Source organism: Plasmodium malariae (assembly GCF_900090045.1).
Source record: "Plasmodium malariae genome assembly, chromosome: 14".
Lineage (NCBI taxonomy): Eukaryota > Apicomplexa > Aconoidasida > Haemosporida > Plasmodiidae > Plasmodium > Plasmodium malariae.
In genome coordinates, this window is record NC_041788.1 from 2,410,475 (window position 1) to 2,426,780 (window position 16,306).

Here is a 16,306-nt window from a genome sequence, read left to right on the forward strand (position 1 = left end):
TTGTACAATTTATTAACGTTATTAAACTAGCATCAAAGCCTTTCCCTGCTCTTTTTATTATATTTTTAAATGACAGCTTAGAATAAAATTTACCGAGGCAGCTTTGCATACACAACAATTTTATACTTATTCCGTGTTAATGATTAACGAGTAGCATTCTTCCTCAGGGTTGAAGATTAGCTAGGGCTTCTTTTAACTCGAAAAACGAAAAGAGTAAGATGCGCATCTACACGTGTACATAATATATGATGCTGTGGAATACATATGCATACATGCATATGTATATATACATATATAATATATATATATATATATATATATATATTTTTTTTTTTATGCCTAATTAAAGACTTGTAACATCACTCTGCATAGATTGATGTAAATCCGCAGCTCCTATAATTTCGCTGTTAGATAGCATTTCACGTACATGGTACATGAAGTAGTTATTTATTTGTTATATTCACAGTATGCTCTTTCTTATACTACATTTTATTTTTTTTTTTTTTTCAATTCGTTTAACTTTTTTGTTATTATTTTGCAATATATTGAATGCCACTTGTGTTCTATTAATATCGACAATTATTACAATGTTGGACGTAAAAAAAAAAATTTTTTTGTATTAATCTATTTTTTCTTAATTTAAAACGATGGGAACATAGGAATAAGTATTCGCAAATACTGGATAAAAATGCACGTATTAATGTATGCTTGTATTAACGTATATATATATATATATATATATATATATATATATGTATACATTTTTTTTTTTTTGTTTATGCTTTTATGGTAAGGGGAAATAGCCTTTATGACCTCACTAACGAAATTATGAACTGTTCATAATTTTTTAGCAAAAAAAAAAAAAAAAAAAAAAAATTAGGTTCTAAGAATAAAATCTGTTCCATGTTAATCTACCCTATAAGAATATATACTATTTTTATGCCTTTATTTATATTTTGGGTAATACCATATGCTCAAGTTTTATTGAACACCCAGTTCAGTAACATCTTTTTGTGGTCTCCTTCATATTTCTGGTTGAGTGTTTTTTCCCCATTTGAATATCTCCAGCTCGCATGTTAGTAGCATCAAATATAATAAGATGGAAACTTCGAAGATGCAAAGTCAGTTCTAGGAGTAGCTTAAAACGTTTTTATCGATATATATGTAATGAAACAAACGAAGAAATAATTACTCATGTATATGACAAAAAAATATATGAACAGAACGTGCACTTATATGAACAGTGCAAAAGCCATATTGACTTGAAACAAAATATATATTATGATTATTTTTTTAAAGAAAATTACATACTGCCCATTCATAAGAAAAATGTGTTAAGTAGGGAATGTCTGAATGGAAAAAGGAATGAAAAAAAATTAAATATATATTCCTTTGAAAACAAATGTGCTATTTCGGATGAAAAGGTAAAACGAGAAGAATGTGTTCATGAAATGTACGCTCCGTTAAGAGTAGAATATTTAGAGGAGTATAAAAATTGGGATAAAAAAATTAAAAAGGAAAAGGGGAAATTTTTAGAAGAGAAAAAGGATAATAAGCTAAATGTAGACGAGCCTAAAATAGAAAAAACCAAAAGAAAAAGCAAAGACAATATTGTAAAAGTTAAGGAGGATGAAGAAGAAAATCGAAAAGAGGTAAGAGATGAAAAAAACAAATCTGTCACAAATAAATGTAGTGCCATAAAAATAAGTGAGATGGTAGAAAAAAAAGAAGCACCCGCATCCTCATTAGCATTAGATAATATAATTTTAAATGCTCCTTATAATAGAACATACGCTATTAGCAGTGATTTAACTAGTATATATATAGATAACAGTAAACACTTTCATTGTGATAATGGAAAAGAAGAAGAAGATACGGAAATGAAAATTTGCCAATACTGTTCTTATAAAGGCATATGTAGCTCGAGGTTTGCCTTCAACAATTTAAAGAAAGGAATTCTTAAAGTTAATGATAAAATTGTTTATGAAAATGTTAATGTTTCCCTTAATGATGATAAGATCGAATTAACAAAAGAAGGAAAAGAATTCTTAAAAAAATATAAAATCACTATCATTATTAATAAGCCTAAATATTACCTTTCTCTTTCAGCTGATAACAAATCAAATAAAAAATTACTGGTAAGAAATTTAATAAGAAATGAAAATAAATACATTGAAGATGAACATAAATGTATGAGTTATTTTATTTATAAAAATGTTAATATTGAAAAGGTTAATAATTTATATGTGTGTGGCAGACTGGATGCAAATTCAAGCGGGCTGCTAATTTTTACGCAAAATACTTTATCAAGTAATTACTTATTACATAAATATAAATATAAAATTGAAAAAGAATATGAAATCAAAACATACAATGAAATAAAAGAAATAAATTTAAAGTTACTACGAGAAAATTTATTTATTGATGGTAAATTAATATATAAATGTCATGTACAATATATAGATAGTTTTACACTAAAAATTAAATTATACCAAGGATTTCATAAAATGATAAGAAAATTATGCTTACAGTCAAACATTAAAATAAAATCCTTGCATAGGGTAAGAATAGGCGGAATTCACTTGAATAATTTGCCCATGGGGAAATGGCGTTTCCTTATGCCCAATGAGTTTTTCTTCTGAAAAATATGCACAAGTCATGTATTCTTTTTTTTCATCCTATCTTCTTGTTCTTCGGTGTCAGCAATTTTGCTAAAAAATTGGTGTCTCCCTATAGAGGGGAAAACTTATTTTTCCCCACCCCATTGCTACATATATATATATATATATATATATATATATATATATTTGTATGTATATATATATTGTGCATTATATGCTTGAAATGTTTTAGCTGTAATTGTGTAAGGTGCGTTTTTTGAAATAATTATGAACAGAAGTTTTTTTGGCAATTTTGATAATATTTTTTACCTTATTTTTGGTTATATTTTTGGCATTCTGAATATATTTTTACCATATATATTTGGTCATTTGTGGCCATGCTTGACTATATTGACTATTTTGGTCAATTTTAATATATTTTTGATCACATTATGGGTTATTTTATTTTATTTTTTTATTTTTTCCAAATTTGTTCGAAAAAAGCTGACCTGTTCATGTAATTTTGAATTTTTTTTTTTTTTTTTTGTGAACTTTTAATTTTTGCCTGTAAAATAAAGAATTACCCGCATAAGGAAAATTTTCCTGAGCGATAAAAATAATTCAAAAAAAAAGGAGCTTAATGGAGGAATGAAATAAGAATACACGTATGTATGTATGTATGTATGTATGCATGTATGTATGTATGCATGTATGTATGTATGTATGTATGCACATATATGTATGTATGTATGTATGTATGCACATATATTATATGCGCGTTAGCAGCGTTTCTACGTATAAGTAACATGTACAGGCTAGGAGTTAGGAGGGCATCAAAAAGTAATCATGTTTAATGTATGCGTTCGAAGGTTCTCTAAAAAAGCTGGATGGTCTTGGTTAAAGAACAGAAGGGGTAGAAAAAAAATTCTCTTATTTGCGTACCCACCAAAGGAAAGAAGTAATATTGTAAAGCTCACTGATGATAGTGATAAATTAATATTTGTGTGCAATGCAAAGTTACGAGATAATTTTTTATCAACTGTAAAAAGTATGAAAGAAACTAAGTGTGTTGTAAAAAATAATTCTGTTATTACCCCATGTTTAGTTATATCAAAAGCTAAGTGTCATACGTTATTGGAAAGTTTTACGTATGATGAAATATTGCATTTAGAAAAGCTCTCTCCAAATATCTTAAAGGCTTTTGAAGAGGCAGAAGGGAAATTAGAGAAAGAAAAAGAGAATAGCATACTGAGCAGACATGAAGCTATTAAATTTAAATTGATGAAATAAAATTTTTGTGCATGCGAATAAAAACTTTTGCTCTAAACCTTCGACGCGAAAAACGCCATCGAGAGTTGCTATTGCAAAAAATGTTGTAATTAATAAAAAAAAGAAAGAAAAAAAATGTTATTTATGAACACATTAAAAAGGCCATATACGCGTACACGACAAAAAAGCTATTTGAGTCCTTGTAGCAGAACAGGTGCGTACTTGCTGCATAAAAGAAAAGAATTTTTTTTCTATTTTCAATTTATAATTCCCGTACTTACATATATGTACATACATACTCGCGTATGTCCTTTTTTATAGGTCATTGTAAATACAATGTTTTAATTCCAGGTTTAGCTGTATATTTTTTTTTTTAAAATAATTTACAACATTACTTGTTAAGAATTTCCTTTAGCTATTTTTTCGAGAGGAGGTATTTGACTGATAAGGGATGCACAATATTTAGTTTGTTTTTCTTCGAGAAGAAAACTGTCATCCTTTTCGCTGAGGAAAGGTAGCATAAAATTCTTTGAATTCTTCCTTTTGTTCTCTTTAATGGAATGATTATTTTTAAAGGATGTACAAGACGAATCAGAAAAAGACGAAGTACGTGAAGATACCGATGACGGTGATGATGACAAGGTTGAGTGAAGTTGAGCAGTATTTGCATATGTATTAAAATTTTCCCCTTTAAAATAATCCCTTTCAAAAATTTTATTTTTTTTATAATTTTTTTTTCTCATTTTAATGTGTAATTCTCCAGTATATTTTTTTCTATATATTTTTGTAAAATCAGTTAAAATGCAATCATTTAATTTTATTTGGAATAATTTGTTTTTAATTATGCACCTCACATAGTTTATGTTTATGTCTATCTTGATTAGGGAGTTACACAAATACTTTGGCAAAAATAATTTCAAATAGGTAAATTTTCTGCTTGAATATTCGTCAAACATGAACTTGTAATGACCTAAAAGAGGATGGGAAAAAATAAAAATAAAATGACTTTATTGAGACATCTCACTTTATGCGGTCAAACATTTATGCATACGTAAATATATGTGTATACAAATGTGTGAATATGTAAATGGTGCGTCTTATGTGAAAATGATATATAACTCAGAAGGAGCACAACGATGTAGTTTTCGCTTCTCTCCCATTTTTGCTTTTCTCTCATTTTCTCCCTTTCCTATTTTTGCCTCTCTATTTTGCTTTCCCATTTGGCTAGATAACACACCTTCGTTGCACTGACGAATATCTCCCTCATCCGTATATACAGGTAAAATTTCCTTTTCTGCATTTCGATTTTTATTTTTATTTTCATTTTTTTCTTGTTCCATTTCATTTTGTTCTATTTCTTCATAGATTTCCTTTCTTTTGTTAATGGAATCATACGGTTCGTTTTCGTTAAGTCTACATTTTTTTTTTTCTTCTTCTAGGGTTTTTAAAACAGATACAATATTCTGTTTTGATTTTATTCTATCGGACATTAAGATATCAGAACCATCTAGAACTTGTAAATTTTCCAAATGAAATATAATAAAAAATTTTAAGTGCTCCCAACTGGCACAAGGATTTCCCATCATATATAATTCTTTTAATTTTTCATTTTTTTTTAAATTATTTATGGACCTTTCAATTGTTGAAACGTCGATGAAATTTAGCGTCAAATCGAGCTACAAAAATGGGAAAAAAAAAAAAAAAAAATTAGGAAAAAACTAACCTTTACGGTGAATTTAGTACGCAAAATTATATGTCTACTTTCTGCCTCCTAATGTCTAATATGCACTGGTGTGTGCTTGTGCATATGTATGTTACCCCACCCCTTTTCCTTATTTTATTGTTTTATTTTTTTTTTTATTTATTTTTATATTTTCGGGTTTAACCTTTCTTTTTTCTTACCTTTCTTAAGGATTCGCATTTCTCTAAATTCTCAATAACTGTAATATTATTTAAGGCCAAATTCAAGTACTCCAATTTTTTCATCTGACTTAAATTTTCAATTTTTTCAATTAAATTATTTTGCAGTAGTAGTATTTTCAAGTTTCTACAATGGATGTTAATGCATTCAATTTTCTTAATTTGCAACTGGTGTAACGATATTTCTTCTAACTCTTCAATAAGCCCTTCGTTATGCTCGCTCTTTTTTTTAATCAGCTCTAAGTCTAACTTCATTTTGTTCGGGTAGTACAGTAGGAAAGGGTGTAATCACGTGAATGTTATATGTGTAGACATGAGCGTTATGTTTATAGGTACGTACACTTATGTGTACATGCTTACGTCATGCGCGTATTTATGCGTGCTTGTATTTTCTACTGCAATTTCTCCTTAACGTAAACTTTTTTTTTTTTTTTTTTTGATGAACCAAAAAAAATCGAAAAGTATGATCATGCAAACATGTTCCCCCTTTTAATATTATACACTAGTAAAATAAGTCCTTTTAATCTTTTCTCGCTCGAATTCATTTATACATACGTACATACATGCAAACTTTTTTCCTCGCTGGTTTTTTTCATTTAAGCTCTCCGCACGTGTTCAGCAGTATCATGGAGCGTAATAATCTTTTCCTACTCTTTTAACACACATTATTGTGGAATAGCTAAATTGCACCATGCTAGCTTTTAAGTTTTTAATTTTTATTTTGCCAATTCTGCTAATTTTCAGTCCTTCCCTTAGCTACATTTTGATATATATCTCTACATTTTGCAGTATTATTTAATTTTTTTTTTTTTTTCCACTGGTTTATTTCGTTCATCCTTTGGTGTATTATATTTTACGCAATGTGCACAGTGCTACAGAAAAAAGGTAAAAAAAAAAAAAAAGGGAAAAAAGCGGGAAAAAAGAGCAAAAAGAACGAGAAATAAAAAGCAAAAAGAACGAGAAATAAAAAGCAAAAAGAACGAGAAATAAAAAGTAAAAAGAACGAGAAATAAAAAGTAAAAAGAACGAGAAATAAAAAGTAAAAAGAACGAGAAATAAAAAGTAAAAAGAACGAGAAATAAAAAGTAAAAAGAACGAGAAATAAAAAGTAAAAAGAACGAGAAATAAAAAGTAAAAAGAACGAGAAAAAAAAAGGGCATAAATTAATCTACGCCTGCATACAATCGCATGCAGCAAACAATTAGTTTCACGTGTGCATAGTGAACCCAAGCATTTGTGGTAAGGAGTTATGGGTGCACGACGAAAAGATCTTCAACGTATTAGCGGTAATTGCAAGGATATAGTATATCACTAAATAGTTTGCAGTTAATACATTAATACACGAAACCATATTAGGGAAGGGAGTGATGCTATAGTAAGTAGCAGGTACCAATTAAGTGTTCTCTTTTATATATACATATATACATACACAAGTTCATACAAATATGTTATTATGTACCAGTACTCATAAATGATAAGAAGAGGCAAAAAAGTTATCTCAATAATTAATGCATTCTCCAAAAGAAGGGTACAGACGATAATTCGTAAAGATGAAGTATATTCAGCAGATAGATATGAAGAGCTAAATTTTTTAGAGAATAAAATAAAAGATAATTTACATAAATTAAAATGTTTAGAACAAAAGAAAATTCAAAGTGATCGAATAGTTTATAAAAATATATTAAAAGAACTTTTAAAAGAAAAAGAAAATTTCGTTGCTGATGAAATGATTCATTTTTTGTACATACTAGTATATAATGATTTATATTACTTAGATATATGCTCCAACTTTTTTTCCTATTTTTATGATAAATATTTGTTTTCGAAACGTTATTTCAATAATGTAAATGTAAATAGCATTATTCACGTTATATATTCCTACTACTTATTTGAAAATTACTACTTCTTAACTTGGCACAAGCGAAATGTTCATACTTTAAAAAATAATGATAAAAATATTGTCGAAGAAACGGATACACAAACGCTAAAGGGCGTCTTCGAGGACAGCAGCGTTCTGACGCACCCCCGGTTAATCCGGAAGGATGGGAGGAGCGGCAGGAACAATAGTAGTAGCCCCAATAGTAGTAGCCCCAATAGTAGTAGCCCCAATAGTAGTAGCCCCAATAGTAGTAGCCCTAGCAGTAGTAGCCCCAATAGTAGTAGCCCTAGCAGTAGTAGCCCCAATAGTAGTAGATTCAATAGTAATAGTCGCAGTAATTGTAGCCGCAATAGTGGAAGTCGTACGGGAGGAGGTCCGTGGGAAGACAGGGAACACACAAACGGGACTAGCAGATACAGGGACTACTACAATAATGCCGCCTACAGGAGCTTTCATATTTACAATTTCTTTTCCCCTTTTATTAACACGAACATAGACTATATAAATAAAAATCATTTGATAAAAATTTTACTGGTCCTATCACAGTATGTGTACAATTCTACTATTTGTGGGGTTGCTCAATATGAAGATTGTACTAGCAAAAGGTGTATTAACTCGTTATATAATGATAAGTTTAAAAATGTGGGGAAAATTTTATTTACATTAATAGAAGCATTTGTTGAAAAGATTAACATAAAAAAAGATATAAAAAAAGCATATATGCCAGAAACGATAAACGAAAAAGAAATAAAAAAAAAGAAAGAGAGATATATCAATTTAATCGATAATTCGTACAAGAATTTTATTTACATAGACAACGATTTGAATGAACATAAATTAATTTGTCTTTTTTTTTACATTATTTCAAACATCTTTTATCCAATTTCGGAAAATTTTTTTTTCAAAGGGGGTCATTTATACATAGACGAGATGTCAAATGGTTATACTTCCAGTAAATCAACTGAAGAAGCGAAATTAGATCAAAAGGATAAAGATTATATTATATCATTGCGCAAAGACGCAAGTGCTAGCGAAAATTTACGTGCAGATAATGAATCCATTTTTCCTATAGTGGATATGTTTACAATGCATTATAATACTATAGAAATACGTAATGTATTTTACAAAAACACAGGAAGTGAGAAGACCAGTATTGAAAATTTTATCATATATAAAAATAATATATTAAAAAATATGAAAAAAAATGTATATCTAGATAGCATATACAGTTTAGAAGTACATTATAAGTTAATTTTTTTTAAAGCAATTTATTCTTTAAATTTTTTTAAATCCCCTTTTTTGAAATATGTTTATTTGATACATCATTATCAGAAATATAACAGTATCGATTATTTTGATTACTGTGAGAGGTTGCATTTTCACAATGATCAAAATGTTCACATCGAAATAGGCAATGCTGATGGTCAGAGCGAAACAAGAAATGTGGAAATGAATCAAAGTAATATATACAAAGAAGATATTAAAGAAGCATCCGACATAGAGGATATAAAGTACGATAGGATAACTGAGAAAACACGCGAACAATGGCTAAGGAACAAAATGAAAAACATTTCAAAAAGAGGTTATATTTTCAATAATGAGTATATAAATTTATTGAACGATATTGACTGTAGCATAAGAAACAATTCAACTGAGCAAACTATAAACACTTTACTTCATATGCATTTGCTAAGATTTATGGATAATCATTTTATAATTTTATTTATATCAAAATTATGTAACAGTACTGATAAATTAAGAAATGAACACAAAAAGAAAATTAATATTATTATAACATCCTTACTAACATTTCTCTCCTCGCACATAAATTCTCCGAATTTATCTTTTCAAAAAAAAGCAAAATGCTCCATCAATATTTTCAATCATGTATATTATAACAACAATGTGTATATAAAGCATTTAAAGAAGTTATATGACTTTGTTTTACTTATGTATAACAAAAAAGTTTTCAAAAGAAAAAGGAAGGAGTTACTATCTTGGACTAATTATAAGTGCCTCTGATAGGCGCATGTACACCTGTGGAGTGTGGTCATTCCGTTTTGTTACCCCCTCCATACACACACACACACACACACACACACACACACACACTTCTTATCATATAATGTCTTATCGTAATTTATATCCTTACGTGTCATATTGTAACTTACTATATAACATTTTAATTTGTTTTTATCATTTTATTGTTCTATTTTTTTTTTTGTTTTTTGGGATTTGCTATTATACATACCACAACACAACTTCAGTGGAACCACTTGACTCGTTCACTCACTCCGTTGAGTAATATTTTTATGAACATTTTTGTCTCTCCATAACTTCCTAACCAAACTCAAAGATTAATTTGCTTTTCTTGTAGCAAAAAGTGCGAAGTGAGAAACAAGAAGAAAATAAGAAGTAAAAAATATGTATGAAATATAAAAAATAGAAGGTAAAAACATAAAATATTAATAGCATCTACCGTAAATACGGTGTTTAATTTACTAGTTATTCACGATTTATTCTTAGCGTTAATTTATTCGTTCTCATGTGTGTTCATCACGTCATTTCATCTCTAAGTTCATACTATATTTTTTTTTTTTTTAAACATAAAAATGTATTATAAAATATGACTTGTTACTGTTTTGCTTAATGGCAAATTTCTGTTTATTATGCTTTAGATTTTGGTAGGCAAGGGGATTTTACTTTATTTTGCTTTACGTTATTTTGCTTAACTATATTTTGCTTTATTTTATTGTGCTTTATTTTACTTTATCTTATTTTAATTTATTATTTTTTTTTTTTTAGCAAGCTTTTTTTATAGCTTTTTATTTTGCTAGAAATTTTGTACCTTGCCGTTTTGCAGTTTTACCTTGCCGTTTTGCAGTTTTACCTTGCTGCTTTGCAGTTTTACCTTGCCGTTTTGCAGTTTTACCTTGCTGCTTTGCAGTTTTACCTTGCCGTTTTGCAGTTTTACCTTGCCGTTTTGCAATTTCACCTTGCCGTTTTGCAGTTTTACCTTACCATTTTGCAGTTTTACCTTACCATTTTCTATTTTACCTTATTTTTTTTACCATTTTCTATTTTACCTTACCATTTTCTATTTTACCTTTTTTTTTTTTTTTTTTGCGCAGATGTGTGCAAAAATTAGACATAAAAAAAAAGTACCAAAATTTGCTTGGTACATTATGTATGCTTTTAAATGAATACTCTAAGGAGAATATACATGAACAAAAAAAAAAAAAAAACAAAAATTCAAGCGCGAAAAATTGTGTATTATGTATGACAATAAACTTTTAAATTATTCGTTCTCTTTATCTTCGTATATTTACTTATTTATTTGCATAATTACTCATATATTCGCTTATTTACTCATATGTTCGCATATTTACTCATAGTTTCGCATATTTACTCATTTAATTAATATCATAATTACAACTTTTCTGAGAGAATAATCATAGACTATATTTTTTGAATTTTTTTTTTTTTTTTTTTTATCAATTATAATTTTTTACGTACACCTTTTGAATTCATTTGACTTATTACCTATAATTTACCCCATACAGAAATAATACTAATAGCTGATTTAAACACTCCTAGATTTTATTTTATTATTTTTGTTTTAATTTATGTTTTTTTTCTTATTTTTAACTTCCTCTTAATCTTATCCCTTTATATATTATGTGTACTCCCTTTACCATAAGGTGGCATGGGACACTTGCGATTTCAACCATGAATTTATTGGTGCAAAACGAATAATTTATACCATGCTTCATGGAAACTTACATATAATATACACATATAAACATATATATATATATATATATATATGCATGTATGTATGTGTGCATTATATTTTATATGAGAGAGGAAGAGAACACAGACTTGAAAAAGCAAACAGTAAAAAAAAGCGAAGAAACAAATAGAGGAGCATACAAAAAAGCATTTATAAAAGAATACAAAAAAACAATGTTGCAAATAAAAATAAATAATAATTACAGCATAAACAGAAGATAACCCCCCTTAGTTATGCTTTAGTCTGTGGTCATTTATTGCACGGGACAAAAGAATTCGTAGTAATATTATTTATTAGCATATTTTCTTAATTTTGAGGCATTTTACAACAAAAAAAGGAGAAAGAGAAAGAGAAACAGAAACGGAAAGAGAAGGAGAAGGAAATGAATACCAGATTGGCAGTTAACACAAGGTGATTACAATGTTTGCAGAAATACTAACAAAACAGAAAAAAAGGAAAAGAAAAGAAATAAATATATAAAATAAAAAAAAAAAAAACAAGCGTACAAACAAACAAACAAAATAATCATTTTCAGAAGAGACAATTTCATTATGATACTTGTTTTACGTATGTTCATAACTTTACATTGTATATATTTACAATTTAACAAATTATATAGCCTTTTTAGCGAAAATATACCATGTTTTAAACTATATATATTTTAATTATGTATGTTTTTAATTTTTTTTTTTTTAATTTATTTGAATTAAGCATACTTAATAGAAATAAATTGTCTTTTAAAAAATAAAAACGTTTATTTTGTTTGTGTTTTTCTTTTTTTTTCCTCTCCCCCCCTTACTTGACCTCCTTTTTGAGCTTTTGTATGTATTATGTATATATATATATATATATATATATATATATATATATATATATACATAATACATTTGTATGTACACATGTGCATACCTGTTTGAAGTCTAAACATGTTTGTATACGTATAATGGCATAAGAACAGCCGTTCCCCTGTTCGTTTTTGTAGTACAGTTATTTGTATGTATATGTACATATATGCATACATATATGCACACACCAATATAGACACAAATACACACACACACAAACGCATATACGAAGCTTTATGTACATAACATTATGTACATGTGAAGGAACAGAAAAGCGAGTAAAATGCCGGGCAAGTATGACGATGGGGAGAATCGTTTAAACGAATATGAAGTAATAAAAAAAATTGGCAGCGGTAGATTTGGGGAAGTGTTTTTGGTGAAGCATAAAAGGACACAAGAATTTTTTTGTTGGAAAGCTATATCTTATAGGGGTTTAAAAGAAAGAGAAAAATCTCAGTTAGTAATTGAAGTGAATGTAATGAGAGAATTAAAACATAAAAATATTGTTAGATACATTGATAGATTTTTAAATAAAGCAAACCAGAAATTATATATATTAATGGAATTTTGTGATGCAGGTGATTTATCAAGAAATATACAAAAATGTTACAAAATGTTTGGTAAAATAGAAGAGCATGCAATAATAGATATAACTAGACAATTATTACATGCACTTGCATATTGCCATAACTTAAAAGATGGCCCTAATGGAGAAAGGGTATTACATCGAGATTTAAAACCGCAAAATATTTTCCTCTCTACAGGTATAAGACATATAGGGAAAATAACAGCTCAAGCAAATAATTTAAGTGGTAGACCAATTGCAAAAATTGGTGATTTTGGATTAAGTAAAAATATAGGTATAGAAAGTATGGCACATTCATGTGTTGGTACTCCATATTATTGGTCACCAGAATTATTATTACATGAAACAAAAAGTTATGATGATAAGAGTGATATGTGGGCTCTTGGTTGTATTGTATATGAACTATGTTCAGGTAAAACTCCTTTTCATAAAGCAAATAATTTTGCACAATTAATATCGGAATTAAAAAGAGGACCTGAGTTACCTATTAAAGGGAAATCAAAAGAGTTAAATATTCTAATTAAGAATTTGTTAAATTTATCAGCTAAGGAAAGACCTAGTGCATTACAGTGTTTAGGTTACCAAATAATTAAAAATGTAGTACCTGCTGTTATTAGCAGAAAGGAAAATACCTGCCCACAGCTAGCTAATATTGGCACGTGTAAAAATGTAGGTGATAACAATGGTAATAGGGATAACAGTAGTAATAGGGATAACAATGGTAATAGGGATAACAATGGTAATAGGGATAACAATGGTAATAGGGATAACAATGGTAGTAATAGTAATATCAATAACATTAATAACATTAATAACATTAATAACATCAGTAACATTAATAGTAACATCAGTAACATTAATAGTAACATCAGTAACATTAATAGTAACATCAGTAACATTAATAGTAATAATAATGCCAAAAATTATGGCATTTCTCCAAATTTTTTGGTAAATAAAAGAAACAACGAACGGGAAAGAAATTCAAGTTGTTTAAGTAGACAAAGTTCTAACACGATTACGAAGGACAATGTAAAGTTCAATCATCATAACCATCATATTATTAGTAATACCCCTCATGCGGTGAATGGAAAATATGCTGGCAGGGAAGAAAAGCTAAAAATGTATGATATAGAAAAAGGGCGGTTAGATGATAAGGAAAAGATGGAGAGGGAACGAGACCAAATGGAGAGGAAGCAAATGGAGAGAAACAGAATTGAGAAAGAGCAGATGGAGAGAGAACAAATGGAGAGAAACAGAATAGAAAAGGAGAACAATCAAAGGAAAGCCTTGGAAATGAAACTGATGGAGAAGAAGCGTTTGGAAAAGGAGAGATTGGAGAGGATAGAGAATGAGAAGAAGGAAAGACTAGAACGGGAAAGAATGCAGCGAATTGAGAGGGAAAGAGAAAGGGAACGAGAAAAAGAAAGGGATCGGGAGAGAGAGTTAGAACTAGAACGTGAACGACTAGAACGAATTGAGAGAGAGAAAATGCAGCAGAGAATGGAGAGAGAGAGGGAGAGAGAAAGGATGGAAAAAATTCGAAGGGAAAAATTCTTTCTAAAGGGAAGAGATGACAATGACAGTGTTAGAAGCAGTACCAATGTTAGTAGCAGTGCCAATGTTAGCAGAGGTGCCAATGTTAGTAGAGATACCAATGTTAGTAGAGATACCAATGTTAGTAGCGGAGCCAATGTTAGCAGAGGTGCCAATGTTAGCAGCAGGAACAACGATGACATGGTGAAAAACAGCAGGGTAGGGTACCAGAACGAGGGTACTTATAATAATAATTTTTCAAGGATGAAAGACACATATGCACACATAAATAAATACAAAGCATACATGATAAATGACAACAGGAAGTCGAATATGTATGATGATGAAAACTTGGATAAATGTGATATGAATAGATATTTAAAAAAAAATTCTGTGAGTACAAGCATTTCGAGTAAGAATATGCACAATTATAGTAATAATAGTACGCATCTTAATAATAATTATTCTGCTGCTGAATGCTATAGTGCTTACAATAATAACAGTACCTTAAGTCGGTATAGTAGTAATTCGGTGGAAAGTGAAAAATATAAAGGTGATAATAAACAGCGCATGACTATTACAAAGAATGCGAAGGACGTGTATAATGAAATTATCAACTCTGGGTATAGAACACCTCCCCAATACGAGAGGAACTACAACGATAGTAGGGGAAACAATAATAGCAACAGTGGTAATAATGACGAGGGAATAGGCACGTGTAAAAGCAGCAGAATATCTAACATGTATTTTAACGACAACGCTAGACGAAGTGTTAGTGCAATGCCCCACATGAACAACCTCAGTCGGCGCAAGTCGAGTGTGTATGTATGTGAAGATGATACATATAATAAAAATAATAATGTGGGAGAAAATAGAGGTTTTAAAAATCTTGAAAAGGACAGAGAGTACCTACTCGAAAAAAAAAAGTTACTGCTTGAAAAGGATAAGGAAATTTATGAACGAATGAGGCAAACCAATAATTACCCCTACTCAGTGCAGGGATATGAAAGGTACACAAAATAAAAAAAAAAAAAAAAAAAAAATTAGCTAGTTATACACACCTCACTGTTGCTTTTTTCTGTGTGCACCCCGAAGATGACATTTTTTCGTATGCATGCTACTGACATAATGTACATGTAACTTTAATAATGTACCTATGACTGCTACTACTACTGCAAATACATCTACTATTATGACTTCTTTTTCCGTTCCTTCTCCCCCCCCCCTCTTTTAGGTGTGAAAAAATAAAAGGCGCAAACAAACCGAATGAAGACAGCAGGCGCAACAGAAGTCTGTCTATTTGCACGAACGAACATGAAAAAAGGAACTCGTACAACATGAAAAAGGAGCATGAAGATGGTGAACATAATTATGTAATTAAAAATAGAAATATTTATAACACGACAAATTTAGTACATAATAATGGTGGTGCGGGTGCATATGAAAGAAGTATGTATTTCTGTAGATAACATGAGGCAGATAAATGGGGAGGGGGGATTTTTAGCCTTTTTTATTTTATCATTACGCTAATATTTTTCACCATTTTTTTCATTTTCTTGATTCTTTGATACTTGTCTACTTTTTTTAAAGTCTATTTAACCTTTCTTTATAGAGCACTTTTACTTCCATTTGTGCATTATTATTATATGACAGTTTATTCTTTTATTTTTTGCCTAACTTATTTTTGGTATTTCACATTGCTACGTTTATTTTGCGTCTTTTACATTACTTCCTTTATTTTGCTGCTTTTTTATATTATTTCTTTCATATTTTACTATATTTATTTTGCTCCTATTTTATTTTTTTCGGTTCTTTGATTCACCCACATTTATGGCATAAATATATTATGTACATGTCATACATTATTATTACCATACGATA

At 29.1% G+C, this 16,306-nt stretch overlaps 5 protein-coding genes across 5 annotated transcripts; 4 read left to right on the forward strand and 1 right to left on the reverse strand.

Annotated features, from left to right (window-relative positions):
• Positions 1-1,073: 1,073 nt before the first annotated feature.
• Positions 1,074-2,642, forward strand: PmUG01_14062200 (RNA pseudouridylate synthase, putative; the record flags this gene model as incomplete). Its single annotated transcript, XM_029008202.1, has 1 exon — positions 1,074-2,642. The coding sequence occupies one exon, from the start codon at positions 1,074-1,076 to the stop codon at positions 2,640-2,642; it is 1,569 nt and encodes a 522-aa protein (XP_028864515.1).
• An 804-nt stretch (positions 2,643-3,446) lies between these two features.
• On the forward strand, positions 3,447-3,890 carry PmUG01_14062300 (conserved Plasmodium protein, unknown function; the record flags this gene model as incomplete). The annotated part of the gene is made up of 1 exon (XM_029008203.1): positions 3,447-3,890. The coding sequence occupies one exon, from the start codon at positions 3,447-3,449 to the stop codon at positions 3,888-3,890; it is 444 nt and encodes a 147-aa protein (XP_028864516.1).
• A 377-nt stretch (positions 3,891-4,267) lies between these two features.
• Positions 4,268-6,044, reverse strand: LRR13 (leucine-rich repeat protein, putative; the record flags this gene model as incomplete). The annotated part of the gene is made up of 3 exons (XM_029008204.1): positions 4,268-4,839; positions 5,107-5,545; positions 5,772-6,044. The coding sequence occupies 3 exons, from the start codon at positions 6,042-6,044 to the stop codon at positions 4,268-4,270; spliced, it is 1,284 nt and encodes a 427-aa protein (XP_028864517.1).
• A 1,216-nt stretch (positions 6,045-7,260) lies between these two features.
• Positions 7,261-9,690, forward strand: PmUG01_14062500 (conserved Plasmodium protein, unknown function; the record flags this gene model as incomplete). The annotated part of the gene is made up of 1 exon (XM_029008205.1): positions 7,261-9,690. One exon carries the CDS (start codon positions 7,261-7,263, stop codon positions 9,688-9,690), a length of 2,430 nt encoding a protein of 809 aa, XP_028864518.1.
• A 2,899-nt stretch (positions 9,691-12,589) lies between these two features.
• NEK1 (NIMA related kinase 1, putative) lies at positions 12,590-15,894 on the forward strand (the record flags this gene model as incomplete). Its single annotated transcript, XM_029008206.1, has 2 exons — positions 12,590-15,435; positions 15,660-15,894. 2 exons carry the CDS (start codon positions 12,590-12,592, stop codon positions 15,892-15,894), a joined length of 3,081 nt encoding a protein of 1,026 aa, XP_028864519.1.
• Between the last annotated feature and the right edge of the window lie 412 nt (positions 15,895-16,306).